Here is an 18,804-nt window from a genome sequence, read left to right on the forward strand (position 1 = left end):
GGTGAGGTAAGACTCTAGATCACGGATGGATTCGTTCCATTGCTCCATTTCTCAAACTCATGTTGTTCTAGTCTCTAAAGAGCCATCAGATCCATCAATGCTCCAGCTGAGAGAAGAGTTGCTTTATAAATAAGTTGGTCAAGAATGAAACTGTAGCAACAAAACAAACATACAGCTGTTTAGCATTGTCAGCAATAGTCACAGGGCCTAGAAAACAGATCAGCTTTCCTAGCAACTCAGCTCAGTTTTCCAACAAATAGTGGTGTGCATTACTATTTTTATGGTGCAATGTATAGCACAGTCTTTGGGAAGTACAACTCATTTTAGTGAACCAGTTGGTTTGAATCAGTTGACTCAGAGGACTCAATTCAGCTGATTGGTTTGGAAGGTTAGTTTTAGCGAATCAGTTGACTCACAGGATTTAATCAAAGTGGGCTGTGTTTTCCAAAAGCAACTACGGTCGCAAGTTCTATCATTACCAATAGAGTTCAATGGACCAAAGTTAGACCATGATTTAGAATGTTTGTTTTAGTGAATCAGTTGACTCAGAAGATTCAATTCAAATGGTTGGTTTTGGAAGGAAAGTAGACTTACTGTGGGACCCTCTGGACCAGGTGGGCCTTCGACCAGCATTCCCTACAAGAACAGAAAATACACAAACGCATTAGAATAACAGCATAAGCACAACCTGCAACATCAACATAAGAACTGAAGCGTGAGAGCACCACAGCTTTGGTCAAAATCATTTCAATTTCTGTGGACTGTGTATGTGAGATGTGCGCTTGGCCGCGGGTCTCTGTAACGATCATACCAAACAGCAGCATCAGGAAGTCTGTTAAAGCACTGGTGCCTGTTTCTCATGGCTCTGACGGTTTATGAAGCATGTGAGATGATCTTCAGACTGCAGCACAGCTGACTGAACATTCCAGAACTTCTAGAATTAATCCACTGCTAAAATCTGACTGCCATGCCATCTATTACTGCTATTTTCATGAGGAAAACAGCTTAAAATGTAGCATAATGTGATGACGAAAAAAAAAATTGAACGTTTTTAAAGTTTATGTTGAATTAGCATGTGTTTTCAAAATTTTAACATTTATTTCCATTTTAGTTTAGGTTTTAGTAATTTTGTTATGTGGTTTTTATTTATTTATTTTTAAAGAAAATATTTCTATATAGCTTTAATTGTTTTCTTCATTTTAGTTTTAGTAATTTTAGTGCTTCAACTTCCACTTAATTTATTTCTAATTCTCTTTGAAGCTTTTAAATGTGACATTTTTATCTAATATATATATTTTATTTTATTTCAGCTATAGTTCAATAACCGATTTGTAATAATTTTACTTTTAGTTTTTTAGTGATGTGTGTGTGTGTGATGAAACTGTTATAAAACAGGCAATAAATGGTTGCCTGAAAACCATAGACAGCATACAGTTATACTAATGAACTATATTAGTTTGTGAAAGAACTGTACATTCTTAGTCTTAAGTGCATAAATGTATTTATTAAATACTGTGTTTATTAAACATAGGTGCGTAATATTGTCATAGATGAGGTTAAAAGAAAAGTTCAAGTGTGTTTTAAACATTGCATATTGTTTAATCACGCACAAGATTTCCATCATTGCACATATGTTAGGGTAAATCATATTAAAACAAATCAACTGTAACCAAATATACTGCGATCTGTCTTAGGACATACAAGCTGTTTTGTCTGGAAGTGATCAAAATGTGCTTGCATGAGTTGCATCATAACCACAACAGTGCAATTAACTCAAAAAGCCTGTCAAGATAGAATTACAGTCACTGAGAGGTCCAGAGATCAAAGCGCAGGATCATTACATATGCAGAGCTCAGCCTCTCTTAAGATCCAGGGAACTCTTAGATAAAAAAGGACAAACAACATTTGTTTGTCGTAGCATCGTGGTCTAATCTGGTGCTTTTTAAAGATCCTGTGGGTCTTAGCTCTGTCCCGAAGGCATCGTCCAAGTGTGCTGTCGTGGCAGTGGGCATGTTCACTTTGTTTTGGTGTGTTCCTTACATGCCAAAAAACACAGAGTGGACACAGTGTGTGTGTGTGTGTGTGTGTGTGTGTGTGTGTGTGTATGTGTGTGTGTGAGCTGAAACGAGAGAGAATGTGGGCGCTGGCTGAAAGAAGCATGTGATTTGAGCATTTTTCTTTCTGCAAACCACATGGTCATCCTTCATTAAAACCAGCTGTCCTGATCTGCATGTTTGTGCTTTTCCTTGACTCTGATCTTCTCATTGATCTGTTCTTGTATCTCTGTAACAGTACCCTGTAAAAACTGAAACAACCGTGTCATTTATTTAAAGTGCATTTTTTTCATTTGAATTCGCAATATTGTTTATTTGAGTGTAGAATTGTTATTTTTATTTTATTTTATTTTATTTTTAAGTATTTGAACTTTTTCTCTTTATCACCAGTGTTGAAATGAGTGGTTGTGTTTTTAAAAACATTTCTGGTGTTTTTTATTTATTTATTACATAAGCGAAAATATGATGCATTTTTAAATAGACATCACAATAAACATTAAGGTCTTTGAAGTTGTCTTTATTTATAATAAGTAAACTAAATTAAACACTGAGTAAAAAATATGTTTTGCCTCATCTACTTTCATATTAAAAGTAATATAGCTATTTTTATTGTATAACTGTTAAAATAATAAAAAAAAGTATTAGATTGACCAAGTAACATTTTGGCTTATGTCTAAAGAAAATATGTTAAGTGGTCTTTATAATATATATACATATACATACATTATATATATACAGATGATATGATATATGATATAACTGTGAAGATAAGATCTTGTCTCTTTCTCCATCCTGATGTTCATTGATAATAAACCCAGATGTCATTCTCTCCCGCTGAGATTGCAGTGACATCTGTTTGAAGTCTCCCAGCTGTTAGAGATCAACAGCCACGTGAGCAGTAGAGACTGTATGCAATGACAGACGATGATTCCCATCACGCAAATATAACTGTGTGGTAAACACATCTGCAAATCTGAGACACTGCAGAGTCTGAAACAGGAGTGACTCGCTCCTTTTGAAGTGCAAATGCAAATTAGGAGTGAATCCAGATTAATCTGGGACAGACGACTGATCCAGGTGTATTTTAAGACGTGTTTTTAAGCTGCCCAAACATGTGTAAACATGTGCATGAATGCAAAATTGGACAGATGTGAAAGTGAGCGGAAGATGCAATAAATGCAAGACCACACTTGGACACCTTCCTTGTGTTTGTGCCAATAAAGGTTTGTCAATATGCCAAACCACTTCAGGAAAAAATCTAAAATGCAACTAAATGCAGGCTTGGTGAGACTTCTTTCAAAAATATGTTAAATACCGACCCCAAATACTGCAAAAAACATCTTATCTTACTTAGTATTTTTGTCTGTTTCTAGTCAAAATATCAAAAAATTCTTAAATCAAGATACTTTTACTAGATAAGCAAAATGACTTAAGATCTGTTGTACAACTGAAGTGCATTTTGCTTAAAACAAGTAAAATTATCTGCCAGTGGGGTATTTTACTAAGATCAGCCATTTTTTACAGTGAACCTTTGAACAGTAGTATATATGTATCATATAGTAAGTGAAACTTACGGGTTCAATGATGGCAGGCTCTCCTTTCTGGCCTTTCTCTCCCCTCAGTCCATCCACCTTTGGAAACACAAACTCAATTTAATTCAATCCAGATCAGTGTATATCAGTGTAAACACAATATGGAATAGAACAGTTTCAGGTAATAAATAAAACAATTCTAGCCAAAAATAAACTATAGGTCACCCTCATGTACAAAGCCTGTCTGAAAACCAAAGTGGGAAGTTATATTGAAAAGAACAAGAAGTACATTCTCCTTTTATGATAAATGGGAAGAAAACGTAAGCCATACAGGTTTGAAACAACATGAAGTCTAGAAAATGATCATTTTTTGGGTGCATTATTCCTATGAGTTTGCACAGAGGTGGGCGGAGCTAGAGATCACCTGTCCATAGATCTCGTCGGTCTCTGCGGGCAGCGCTTTGTTGCCGTCTGTGTACAGGTCATCATAATTGTACATGTTCTCCAGTTCTGCATCGGTGTAATCCGTGATGGACTCCTCTTTGAACTTGTCGATATCGATGGAATCTGCCTCTCCACCGATTCCTCCCTGTCCTCCCGTGGCAACAGACCCCGTCCCCACACTGGCCCCAGCGCTGCCGGATCCGCCCCCAACTGAGCCACTCGAAGAAACAGACCCACCTCCAACAGAAACAGAACCGCCCCCGACAGATACAGACCCGCCTCCGACGGAAACAGATCCGCCCCCTACGGACACTGATGTGCTGCTGCTGCTGCTGCCGCCGCCTCCTTCCACGGTATAATCTCCCTCTCCGTATCCTTCTCCATATCCCTCTCCATAGGTCAGATCAAAACCCTCGCCATACTGGGTATCATCATAACCACCATCAACCTACACATCAGACAAACACAAGGCTTCAGACATCATAACCATTCATGACTCAGTGTTTGTCAACTTTATTTATATAGCACTTTCAACAATACAGATTGCGTCAAAGCAGCTTACAGTATTAAATAGGAAAATATTGTGTAATAATGCAAAAGTTTGTGCACCGCAAATACATCTATCTATTGATTTTCAAAATTCTGTTGAATATCACAAAATATCTGTGAATATCACAAAAACAAAGAAAAGTAAACTACTTTTTTTATAGACAAAAAAGCACATACAATTTATTTTTAGGATTTTGCCCAGTATTTTCAGTGGTGATTCTCATAAGATTCGCAATCCTGAAGTACAATATTTTTATAGTCCTAAAACAGGCTTTATTGTCTTTAAACTAAAATTCTGATTATTTGTATTCAATTTACAGTATATTTGTTTTTATTAATTGAAATTAAATATAACTTTGACATGTTCCTGATGAGCTCTGACGAAAGAGAATGTTGCCGTAATTGCAGTAATAATAAGCAAAACTAAAAAAACACATTAAAGATGTTTAAAACACATAGAAAATTCTGTGCAATACTATACTACATTGTTTCATAGAAAAACAATGTAGTAATTGCAATAATAAGAACAACTTGCAAAACATATGAAAGATATTTAAAATATAGTTAAAAATATATTTTTTTAAATCTATCATTTTAAAATATAATATTTATTAAATAAAATAAAATAAAATAAAATGTATTTTAAAAAGTTATTATTAAATGTTACCAATAAAGTCTACTATATTTGAATTTGACTGGATCCCTGAGATCAGTAAAAATCCACTTCAGTAAAATAGGATCTTTATACATTATACTGTACTAAACACAAAATATTTCTAAATGGCTGAATTAATTCTCACTTAAAAGTGAAACTGTTTGAGATAACTAGTTCCAACTAAACTCACCGAGGTAGAGCTTGAGCTGGAACTGGAGCTGGTACTGACTCCAGAGCTGGAGCTGGAGCCGGAGCCGGAGCTGGAAACAGAGCCGGAGGTTCCATTGTGAATGACTGTGACAGTTGAGTGCACTCTTCCACTTCCTCCTCCTCCTCCTCCTCCTCCTCCTCCTGATGATGACGACGATGATGATGATGTGATGATCTGCCTGTCCAGGTCTCCTCCCAGTCCCAAATCCACCTCACCACCCAGTCCGATATCCACTTCTCCGCCGGTACCTGTGCCTGTGCTAGTGATGCTGATGGTCCGAGAGCCGCCAGGCCGCGAGGTCGACTCGTCATAGTATGTTTCGTATCCAGTCTCGTATCCATCGTAGCCGTCGTACGGTTCCTCGCCAGTAGTCGTGGAAGAGCTGGAGGATGAAGAGGATGAAGAAGAGGAGGACGAGGAGCTACTCGAGGAACTGCTGGAGCCTCCTGTTCCACTAGTGATAACCGACGTAACCACGCGACCGCTATCCGGAACAGACACCTGGTAATCACAGGAAAGAGACACTTCTTTAGAATAAATAGTTGAAAATAAATGATTTGATGAATGCACTGATTTCTTGATTCACTTTCAATTCATTTGATCCCAGTTAGGAATATTTATGTTACAGACTAATGCTGGGAACTGAACTATTATCCCGCTCCACATTTTTAATTAATTTAATATATTTTTGCAAATATGCCATATTATAGAGAAAAATAGGTTACGAACATAGTTCAATGTTGAATTTAAAAATAAGTATGAAATTGTAATTACTTACTTCAACTAGTCCTAACTATTATGAATTATTTTGTTATAATTCAATTCCATTTAATTAATGTAATTAAAAAAAGCTGACATAAAGTAATATTAAAATATTAGATAAATATCAGATAAAACATAAAACTGAAAAAATTAAACTGAGAAATGTTGCCTTGGAAATGAACTGAAATAAACTAACTCGAAGTTAGGGCTGTGCAATTAATCGAATTCGATTATCATGCGCATCTCGTCAGTAAAGCCGGTTTCGTGATTAGTAGTAAATTGCCATGACCTGGTTTCAGATGGAGCGGCATTTACTAGACAGAGCCATAGTTCACTGAGAAGCTAGGCAATACCGCGTTCAATATCGAAGGCAATTCATCTACAATTATGAACATAATATTGCGTAGCTTGTCAGTGAACTACAGGTGATGGTGATTTACTACGAATCACGAAACCGGCTTTATTGACGAGATGCGCATGATAATCGAATTCGATTAATTGCACAGCCCTAGTTGAAGTTGTAAAACTATAACTATAATAAAAATTTATTTAAAAACTATAATAAAATAAATTAAATATAAACTGAAATATTTAAAAAAATGACAAAAGCGCATGATAAAATTACTAAAACTTAAATAAAATTAAAATGTACAGTAAACTGAAAATATAAAAATAAAAGCTAGGGAGAGATTTAATTTAATTATTTAATTTAATTAAATAATTAATTAAATTAATAAATACTACAATAGTACTTAAATAGTACTAAACTAAGCCTGACCGTTAGGTCTTCAGTTTCGGTTCCAGTCGCTTCATCGGTTGTCGTTTCTTCACCGGTTGTGGTCTTTTCAGCGTCCATGTCCTCATAGTAGGGATATTCGTAATAGTAGTTATCATCTGTGTTCTGAAGAGAAATGTAGAAAGTGTTAAATGTAGAAAGTGTAGAAGTGTTATTGCATATTAAAAAACTTATCACAAGAAAAATCTATGGTACCTTACAGTTAGATACTAATACAAATATTCTAAAGTGTGTTAGAATGCATTTAGTAATTTTTAGCTTTCTTAGTTCTTTGTAAGTGCATATGGGTAGCTGACACTATTCCATGTAGTCTCACGGAATGAGATCATACACAGTGCATGCATAATAACTATGTTAGCAAAATGCTGTTTAAACTCGTCTCAGATGGAATACAGCACATCCATCCCACCACATATAAAGCTGCTCATGAATCCATTTTGGAAATGAGCAATACAAAACAAAACAATGATTTCTGAGCCTGCGGACATGAACATGAGTTTAGCAGAGTCTTTCAAGCATAGACATCTCATAATTATGGTAATTATGACATAGCATATGTCATGAATGCAACATATGTTTAGTATTTGTGTATTTCTAAACGAATATATATTATACAAATAATTATTGCAAAATATAGCAAACTATTTAGCAACATATTTGACACTTTAAAGGACATATTACTTTATTATTTATTCTATTTATATAAATATTTAAAATTTGATAAAATTTTATACATAAATATATATGGTGTTTGCTCATTCAGAAAGTATTTAATTCTCTCATTCATGAGTTATACTCATAGCATGCTAATTAAACAATTCAAGCAGCGGTCTTGATTTAATAGACTCAAATTCTCTGAGAAGAAAGAGCAAAGGAAAGGAGGGATTCCCTCCGACTGAGTCCAGCGGAAATCCATGTTCTCTCTTATCTAGCGAGAAACTGAAGAACGCAAGGAATTCCAACCGCTCGCCGACCTCTCGCTCGGATGCACCGTTCTGCTTCTCTCTCCCTAATTCCCACACATTAGCAATGCATAACTCATCACGTTTTCATCTGTAAAGAGGTTTAGCTGATATTTAAGTGATGGACTCGGCTTTTGAAGGGCTGGTCAAAGGTGCAGCAGGTTTTCTTTCATATTGCCTCCTACTAATACCCCACACTCATATTTACAGCTCCTGACACACACAAAACTGAAAAAGGTGAACGTGAGGTCAGCAGAGGGTCATTTCTGTGCCAACATGCTGACATCAAAGCCCCGAAAGATGTAAAAGTCCATGCATGGCTGAAAACTCACCATATGTTGCAGTCACATGCATATCATTTAGTTTTACAGGCATAGCTCAGAGACAACTTTACCATATGTTGGCCAGAACAGTTTTCCGATAGAAAGCTTTTTATGAAGATTACTGACAGCTGTGTTTAAATTTTTCGCATTTTTTGTTCATCTGTGTTATTGAATATCAAATATTAAATCAAGACCCTAGCAACAGCAAGGTCATGGGTTCGAGTTTGAAAAATACTTCCTAATGCAGTCAAATACACATTTAATTGAATGCAATTAAATAGACTTTTGTGAACCCAGCCTGAATATGCTGGAATTAAATATTCCAATATATAACTGTGCGATTTAAGGCAAGACGCTACAGGTGAAAATATTTAACTGACAGATTCACCATACTTAATCAGCTGAATGATTATATCAATAATTGCTAATGTTTTCTCAAATGTTATCTTTAAATATGCGCAAGGCATTATCTAATTAAATATTAAATTAAATGTATGCACTATTTTGCAGTAATCAGGTTCATTTTGTTGACATAGTGAACCTATGACATAGAGTTAAAGTTTTTACAGAGGGGATTTTTTATATCTATTTTTATTACTCCATAAGTTAGAAAATACTGCCAACAGACAGAAATTTCCACCCATTTTATCATGTTTTCAGTAATAAAATGCGTAAAACCAACCAAATGATATATGAACAAACCCCTCAGTAAAAATCTTCAGAATACAGACAGGAATAAAACTGTAAAGTTTGGTGCATGCAAGTGCTCCTAAAGTGGAGAAAAAACTCACTCCCTTTAAAGATACGCATTTTCACCATGTTTTTTAAGAATAAAATGTTGCATAAATGCAGGCAAATAATATGTGAACAAACCCTTCAGTAAAAACCTTCAGACTATGGTTAGGAATAAAACTGTAAATTGTGGTGCAGACAAGTGCTGCTGAAGTGGAGAAAAAATTCACAGCCTTTAAAAATATGCATTTTACCATGAATAAATGCTGTATAAAATTAGGCAAACGGTATATGAACACACCCTTCAGTAAAAACCTTCAGAATACAGATAGGAAAATAACTGTAAATTTTGGTGGAGATGCATTTTCACAATTGTTTTTAGGAATAAAATGTTGTATAAAATCAGGCAAATGATATATATGAACAAATCCCTCAAAAAACCTTCAGAATATGGTTAGTAATAAAACTGTAAATTTTGGTGCATGCAAGTGCTGCTGAAGTGGAGAAAAAACTCACAGCCTTTAAAAAATATGTTTTTTTACCGTGTTTTAGGAATAAAATGTTATATAAAATCAGGCAAATTATATATGAACATATCCTTCAGTAAAAACCTTCAGAATATAGAAAGGAATAAAACTCTAAAGTTCGGTGTATGTAAGTGCTGCTCAATGGAGAAAAAAACTGTTTGAGAACTTTTATATTTTGAGAAAACAACCTTTAAAGATATGTACTGTAAGTGAAATCTAAAAGACACAAATAGATAAAGTGCAATAAAACAAATGTTTTCTTTCCACTAGTCTGAAATAGCACATCATGAAAAATCTCAAAATTGACCAGTGCCAAAAAAACAAAGTTTTGCCCATAAACCGCAAACTCCAGCGCTATTAAAAAAGAGTTTTACTTGTCACATAAATATAAAGTGTGATTTTGCACCTGCCATTTGCATTAAATTAAGCAATTCTCCACTTTTTGACATAGCCATTCGTTTTGCCCCGTGGTTAATCCCACAATTCCCTTGAACCCTTGCTCAGCTCCCATACAGAATCAATTGAAAACGGTTGGCCATCTCTGTGTTATTCAGCTTAAACTATTTTCTCATCTGTTTCACATGCTAAATCTCTCAGTCTTTCATTTAATGCCTTCTCTTCCTTTCTCCATAGCGCTCAAAGGATATTGGCATCTGAGTGAACCCAGATGGACGGAGACAAAATATGAACACTCAATTAACCCCATGAAATAAAAATGGGACTTTTGTGGTTTTTTAGTCCATATCTGCACATTTCAAATATATACTATTTCTACAAGAAAGACTTTATTTAGTTTTCTCTTCTCATATTTCTAACAGAAAGACATGAATATGAATTTAGCATTTTATTTTGAAAGAAAATAATGTGTTTTTATTTATGAACTTATTTATTTATATTTTTTATATTTTAAATATAAATGAGAGATTAGATTTGGAAAAACTTTATTTCCAAAAGCAGTCCATTGAATACACATTTGTTAATCCAGCCCTAATTAAATGGAATGAAATATAGTGCAAATACATCTGTGTGATTTAAGCATAGAATCCACTAGAAAAGCCCAACTGGCAAAATCGGAAAGTTTAATTTGTCACATAAATGTGAAATGTGATTTTTTTTGCTTCTCGTACTTTAACAGAAAGACTTGAATATGACTTAAGCATTTAATTTAGAGACAAAATATGTATTTTCTTTACATTTTTTACATTATACAGTATGTCAGCAATACTGATCCCAAACCTCCTACAGGCTGAGACCTGCTTCAGAGCTCTCATCTCCTCCCTCTATCACTCTCTTTTTCGTTTCTCTGACTGATGAGCTCATACGTTCAGTTGGAAAAATACATTCTAAACAGACTGCCTACAGCTGGGTCTTTTCTGATGAGATGGAAAGAGCCATAAAGAATGAATACTCCTGAAACACACACACACAAGTGTGGGCAGGTATTATTACTCCATTTTAATTTGTCTCTCATTCCAAAGACTGAATGAAAGCTGAATAAATGTATAAACAGTGAGCGCTTTGTGATGTCAGATATGCCAACTGTAACACCAAAACCAGTTACAACATTGACGGAAGTAAATGTGAGTAGCACTTGCACTAAATCATTTACCATTTAAAATTAATAATGGTTTAACATTAAAACGTGTCTGTTATTAAAACCGCCAAGGCTAGGATCACTGTTAAATGCTTAGCTAATTTGATGATTTTATTTTTGATTTAACACAAGAACTCAATAAGATGTTCTTGAGTTCAATAGAGGTGAATCTCTGCTGTCTGCTTTGGTTTGGTTTTGTTCAGAGGTTTCTGGGATGTCCTCAATGCTCTTCCAGCTCTAAAGGAAATTAATCTGGGAGGAAGTACTGTATATGAACTTACATATTCATCAGTGTTTGGGTCTTGGTTCTGGGGCTGTTCAGGCGCAGGAACCTCACAGTCGGGGCTGTAGTGCTCACAGTAGTCAAACGCAGCGCGATGGTCCGAAACAATCATCAGCTGCTGGATGTCACCCTGGAAACAATGAAATCAACTGTTAGAACTTCGGAAAATAGCACAAAACAAATATGGAGAATTGACATATCTTTGCACTTGATACAGGCCATGTAAGAGACAACTAAGACCAGCAGAGAGAGAAAAAATTCTACTCCTTATAAGACAGGGAATGGATGCCATATTTCATTTGATGCAAATGAAAATGAGGCTGTGAGGGAAGGGAGTACAATCCATTCAATGCACCTTTAATAAACAGTTATATCTTATACAGCATACAAGGCTCACATTTACTAAGTAGTTTGATTTACTAATGTTTAAAAGAGCCAGCTAGACCTAAGGTATCAAAAAAGATAAAAAAAAAATAATTTATATAATTCCAAACATTTACGTATAATAATGTATAATGTGCATAATAATGTACAATAATTTTAGTATTAATAAAATTACATATTATTATAATTATATATAATGAATAATATAAAATATTTTTTTATTACATTATATTTTAAAAATGTTTTCCACATATAACTAATATTTATATATATATATATATATATATATATATATATATATATATATATATATATATATATAATTATAAAATTAATATTAATTATATAGAAATATATATTTATAAAAATGTTAATTGTTATTTACATTTACATTACATTTAGTCATTTAGCAGATGCTTTTATCAAAAATGACAATGGAAGATTATACTTCATTAAAATATAAATTTAAATACAATTAATTATGTAAATATTATTCATAAAATTTTCTGTTCTCATTATGTTGCCAAATGATGAGATTGAACATAATTCTTGCAAAACACATACTTCGAAAGATGTTTTAATGCAGCACAGAGTCCGAAGGAATGAAGTTCACAAATTAGTCATTCTCATTTTATATAGCGGTTGAGTAAGTGAGTCAGATTACTTCAGTGACTGCTCAGACTGATTCGTAAGTGTTTGGAAGAATGCAGACGTCCAAGAACCATTAACAGAAAAACAGAATAAGAACTGTTCTTGGTTTGCCAAATCTACCATTTAATTGTATTCTAATGCATGAAGAAACATCTACAATAATCACACAAATAGGATGAGTCTTCATATGAATCAGGAAGTCAAAACAGCATTACGTCAGATTCATCCACAAATTCAGCACTATATAAATGTAACAAATTATTATTATTATTATCCAAAATTCAAAACACACAGAGAAACAAGAGAGAAAGAGCTGTATCTTTCACTCAATAACCATGGTTTTTGGAAAAAATAATGAATACAGTCTGGAAAAGGGATGAAATAACTGTTGCAATAGGACAGGAAGCACACACACACACACACGGTGAAAGTGGGTCACAATCTGGGAGGAGAGGGTTGAGTCAGAACCTGAGTGGTCGCCAAAACTGTCCAATTGAATTAGGGCACAATGACCAGCACCTGTACACACACAGACACACACACACACACAACGAGACAGAAACATTCCCTTACCATCTGAAAAGGTAATTTCATGTTTTACTGACTTTACAATATGTGCTCACTGCAAAACAATAATCCACTTGTCTATAATTACTATAATTTGTGGGCATTTCTATCTCATTTCCACATGCACAAAAACACACACAATCCTTTCAGTTATGACCAGTATAATATGATTCATGAACAAACGACTCTTTTGAATCTGTCAAAAAAACTCACAAACTTATAAATCACTAGATCGAATCAGATTGGATGTTTACATGGCATGTAGTTGAAGTTAAGGAACAAATGTAATGTCCGCACACACATTACGTTTGTTCCTTTATTATAATTTTTTATTTTTTTGTCCTGCACCTGAGCCCTATTCGGGTTTGGGGGATGTGCGCAACTTTCTTTCACTTTGCCTATGTAGTTGAAGTTAAACATAAACAGCTTTATTAACTTTAAAAAAAGCCTTATTATTTTTAATTTGATAAATGTTATCCTAATGAAATACTAAAATATTGCGGCATCAGCTACACACACATAGACACACATGCCTTTCATTTATGTGTAGTGTAATCTGATTCACAAACAAATGACTCTTATGAATCACTCAAAAAGATTCACAAACTCAGAATTTATATGTTTGAATCAAACTCTATGCTTATATGACACCATGTAGTTGATGATAAACATGAACAAAAGTGCTTTATTATTATTATTATTATAACAATAATTATTAATTTAATAAATAAAACATCATGATTAGTGTAATCTGAAAAAATGACTCCTACAAATCAGTCAAAAAGACTGACAGTCACAAGTTAGAAATAATGTCAATATTATATAATATATAAATAAATAAAATAAGTAATATAAAATATAAATGTAAAATTGATTATTAATTATATAAGTCTACTGTATTTTTTATATATTTCTATAAATATATACACAGTATACACACATTAAAAAAGAGGCTTAATTATAATAGATGTTATTTTACTAAAATAATAAAAAAAAAAACATTAACATATTGCCACTTTCCCATGATGCACTGACATGTTCATTGTTAATTATTGTTATTAGAGTGTTTATAACAGCAATTGGTTTTATTATATTCACTGATTTTTAATTGAAGTGATATTTTTAGTTCATTTTGAGGGTTAAAAGTTTTTACGCTCATCGTGTGTGTGCAACTGAATGAAGAAAGCATAATTTATTCAAAGCCTGACATTGCATCATCACTTTAAAAATAGTGTTATTTCATTCCGTTTGTAAATGTGCAGGGAACGCTGCACTGATTTATTATACCAGTCAGATTCATATATCAGTCTAATCGGTGATTCTTCCTTGTTATACATGCACTAATACACATTTTTCCCACAGTGATCCGAGGAAACTTGTACAAGCAGGCGGAGAAAATGTGGGCAAAGTGAGTGTGAACTCGGGAAGATGAATGTCTGGAACTGACAAGTTTAGAGTCAAACATGAAGAGACTAGCGCACACACACACACACATTATCTAATGAAGGAGATTTAAATCATCATGGGAAAACAAGACAGAGCCACAGAGAGAGAGAGAGAGAGAGAGAGAGAGAGAGAGAGACAGCCGTGCAGAAGGCTCTCCAGGCTGTGTGGAGATTTGGCTGTGAGAGCGAGCAGACAGAATCAGCACAGCAAACACAAGAGCCACAGAGAATACTGCAAAACAAAATGCTTCTGGAGTCGAGCAAACAGCTGAACACAGAGCTCCAGAGGACGCATTGCATAACAGAGAGAATTATGGGTACTTTCTTTCTCAGGGAAACTTTGGTGCAGGCTAACATGCTTTAAGTTTTGCTTTAAGCTAAATATGTTCAGCAAGAATGCATTAAACAGACTAAAAGAGATAATATAGACATTACAAAATGCTGTTCTTTTGAACTTTCTTTTATGACAATTAACGTAACATGGGAAATCCAGGAGACATAATTATTTTTTAATAAACAAATGCAACATGGAGCATTAAATTTGCACTCTGTGTATCAAAAAAATCACATTTTAATTTAATAAAAATAACTAATTGTTTTAATGAGACAGATGGGCCTGAATTCTCACTCTGCGTTATAAGTCACAGATGCTAAATCTTTTTCATTAAATCATTCATTTTTAGTGATTACGCATGTACTTTGCATGTAAATGTGTATTTGCATGCAAATGAGTACATGCATATGAGATTATTAAATTATGGCTTATATTTAAAAAAAACTTAAAAGTTTGGCATCTTTTTTTTTTACTGAAGAAATTAATTTTATTCAGCAAGGATGCATTAAACCTGATCAAAAGTGACACAAAATAATGACACAAAAATTTCTATTTCACATAAATGCTGTTCTTTTGAAATTCTATTCATCATAGAGTCCTGAAAAAAAAGTATCATTGCTTCAACAAATATATGAAGCAGCAAAACTGTTTTCAACATTGCGAAGGTTTCTTGAGCAACAAATTAGCATATTAGAATGATTTCTGAAGGATCATGTGATACTGAAGACTGGAATAATGATGATAAAACAATTCAGCTTTGCATCACAGGAATAAATTACATTTTACAATATATTTAAATACAAACCAGCTATTTGAAATTGGAATAACATTTCTCAATATTCCTGTTTTGACTGTATTTTTTATCAAGTAAATGCAGCCCTGGAAAACATAAGAGGCTTCTTTGAAAAAAAAACAGTGTAAGTAGCATCAGTGTCTTTCCAGGTTTCATTCCCTGTTTTTGTTCTCTTTATCACTCGTGACATTTTCCTAAGGCTTTACTGTAGGAACAATGACTGCAGTCATTTCTCGCTGACTGTTGCTCTGGATTGTTTGCCAGTGTAAACATGTGTTTGGACTTGACACCAGATTCAGATCCAAAATCCAGAGTCTGCTAAATCCACACACATTTCAAACCTTTCAAACCAGCCCAACAAACACACACAGACAAATCTCTTGTTCTTAATGCAAACTAAATATAATCACTGAGTGGTAATTTCACAAACTCTTATCCGAAGCAAATTATAAGACATCTGTTGACAAGTAAGCTTTCAATTATTATTTCACCACTGTCAAACACATTCAGATAACCTTCAAATAAAACTTTTGGCAGTTCTAGACAATACACGGTCCTTTATAAATCCCTTGAAGCTATGATTAATCACACTCATCCTCCTCTGCTCATAATCTAACAATAGTACAAACTGAACCAGCCGTCTTCTCTAATACTAATTTTTCTGTCATCTGCAAATATGAATATCTTCAACCGGAATAAATCAGGTCTGTAAAACGATCACTTGGACTTTCCACATTACTCCAGATTTGAACATACAATATTTCAGTTTGCATAGCGTGCGAGGAGAAGAGCAGCAGAACAGGCAAGAGGAAAGCAGAAACAGAGGTGTACAGAGACGACATATCTATTCTGAGAGAAATTGATCACATTAATCTGGGACAGAGAGAGAGAGAGAATAATAGACACTGCATTGTCAGCAACTTTGAAATACGAGCGTCTTTTTCGCCAAAAGCTCCCCACATCTCTCTCTGGAGTCAGAACTAACTGTTTCAGCAGCTGCCTGTGGTGACGTGTGCAGCCAAAACACTGTACGCACACACACACACACACGTTTCAAATGTTTCAAAACAACAGGACTTTTTCGAAAATTAGTGTCACATGCAGTCAACAGAAGGGGGCGATAGACGGCGCTGCTGCAAATTAACAAAAATGGAGGAACGATCCCAGACTTCTTCTGGTAGGGAGCCCAGAGTACAACACGTTCCCTTCAGTACTTGAAAACATCTTGATTCCTCGTTCTGTCCTGCCATATTTCATTTCGACACGCATGCGACATGTTCACACACACAGACACACACATGTTGGTTTTTGTGGTTTATGGGGACTCTCCATAGGCGTAATGGTTTTTATACTGAACAAACTGTGTGTGCTATTGCCCTACACCAACCCTACACCTAAACTTAGCCCTCACAGGAGACTTTGTGCATTTTTAGATTTTCAAAAAAACACCATTTAGTATGTATTTTAAGCCTTTTGAATTACGGGGACATAGGCAGTGTCCTCATAAACCACCTTCATATTGTAATGCCTCTGTCATACCCATGTCATTATACAAATTTGTGTCCTCATAAACCACATAAACATGCACACACACACACACACACACGTGCACATACTGCACACACGCATTAGATGAATCTCATGAAAACATGCCTGACTCATATTACAGCCCAAAATCACATGCATATATTTAATTAATTAAAGAAATAAATTATTATATTATTTATCTTACTATATATCTACATTTACATTTAGTCATTTGGCAGACGCTTTTATCCAAAGCGACTTACAATTGGGGATACAATTAATCTATTCAATTAATATTATAATTCTTGAAAAAAAATTTTTAAATGGCAAATATATCATACTATAAATATAAAATATTAGTATTATAATATAATTAACATGCATATACATACATATTTTATATATTCTATTATTATTGTTATTAAATGGTTAAATAATAAATAATTATTAAACAATACAAAATAAATTATATATATATATATATATATATATATATATACATACACACATATATACATATTATACTTACTTTTGTCATTTAGCAGACACATACATATACACACACACACACACACACACATATATATATATATATATATATATATATACATACATACATACATACAATAAAAGCAATTGAATGTGAAAGGATGCTTTTATTACAATGCAGAATATTAAATTATATAGAAAAATAATAAATCTAATAATATTATAATGATACTTATAATCTATATTTATACACACACATACATATCTATACACACACACACACACACACACACATACATATATGTGTATATAGTAATATTACTTATTACTATCATTTATATTTATTACTATAATTTAGTTTACATGATGCATAAAGAAAATTTAACTTTTATGGTAGGACCTTTTACATTTTTTTTGGATTAGCATGTGTTTTTGTGTAATTCTGTAAATTATCATAAAAAAATATAGATCCAATGTTAAATATCTTAATAGCCCTTAAAACTGGTGAATTTCTACTGATTCTGGAGTTAAATATGACCCAGACATGTTAGATTCACCCACACAAACACACTCTATCCGGTCGAACCACAGTTTCAAAGCTTGAGGTCTTGTACTTATTAGGTTTGTTTAAAAATGACATCATCACAGCTGCTTATGACCTCATCAGCCCAAGACACAGGAATCAGGCCGCATGTGATCCGCATTAGAACATGGACTCACGCTGTGGGAGAGAGCGCAAAAGATTTTAACGAAGCAGCATGAAACGCTCCACAAGAGCGACTGAATATCTGGGCGAACTCTGGACCGCAATTGCCGCATGCAGACGCTCACACGTGTGACGGGGTTCACGCACACACACACACTCACACAAATCCAGGCAGCGTCTGGCCATTCTCAAGAGTAAAAAAAAAACAACCACAGAAACCAAACCATCCAATGACGTGAACACACACACAGTGGCAGCGTCTGGAGACCTTTAAGATCTTTGCCAAAAGCAACAGGCATGTCTACCACTGAATTTTCCCTGTGTTCCTTTTGTCCACCAATCCTGCGTCAGCATCCACTCCTTCATTTCTCCTTTTCTCCATCACTCACCTCCACTTTCACTTCTCCATTTGATTAAAATGCCATCTGAAATGCCAGACTGTGTTTTCACTAGGAACCATTATAAATCTGAATTTGGAATGCCG

The 18,804-nt window shown here is 34.2% G+C and overlaps 1 protein-coding gene across 2 annotated transcripts in view; it reads right to left on the reverse strand.

Annotated features, from left to right (window-relative positions):
- LOC306862070 (collagen alpha-1(V) chain-like) overlaps positions 1-18,804 on the reverse strand; it is a 97,645-nt gene that overhangs the window by 42,594 nt on the left and 36,247 nt on the right. For both annotated transcript variants that reach the window (XM_079404675.1, XM_079404674.1), the window contains exons 5-10: positions 11,423-11,554; positions 6,986-7,108; positions 5,425-5,946; positions 4,011-4,478; positions 3,629-3,685; positions 595-636 (exon numbers count right to left, since the gene is read on the reverse strand). In XM_079404675.1, the coding sequence (XP_079260801.1) occupies positions 595-636; positions 3,629-3,685; positions 4,011-4,478; positions 5,425-5,946; positions 6,986-7,108; positions 11,423-11,554 (1,344 nt within the window). The remainder of the gene's footprint in view (positions 1-594; positions 637-3,628; positions 3,686-4,010; positions 4,479-5,424; positions 5,947-6,985; positions 7,109-11,422; positions 11,555-18,804) is intronic.

Source organism: Barbus barbus, assembly GCF_936440315.1.
Source record: "Barbus barbus genome assembly, chromosome: 43".
Taxonomy (NCBI): domain Eukaryota; kingdom Metazoa; phylum Chordata; class Actinopteri; order Cypriniformes; family Cyprinidae; genus Barbus; species Barbus barbus.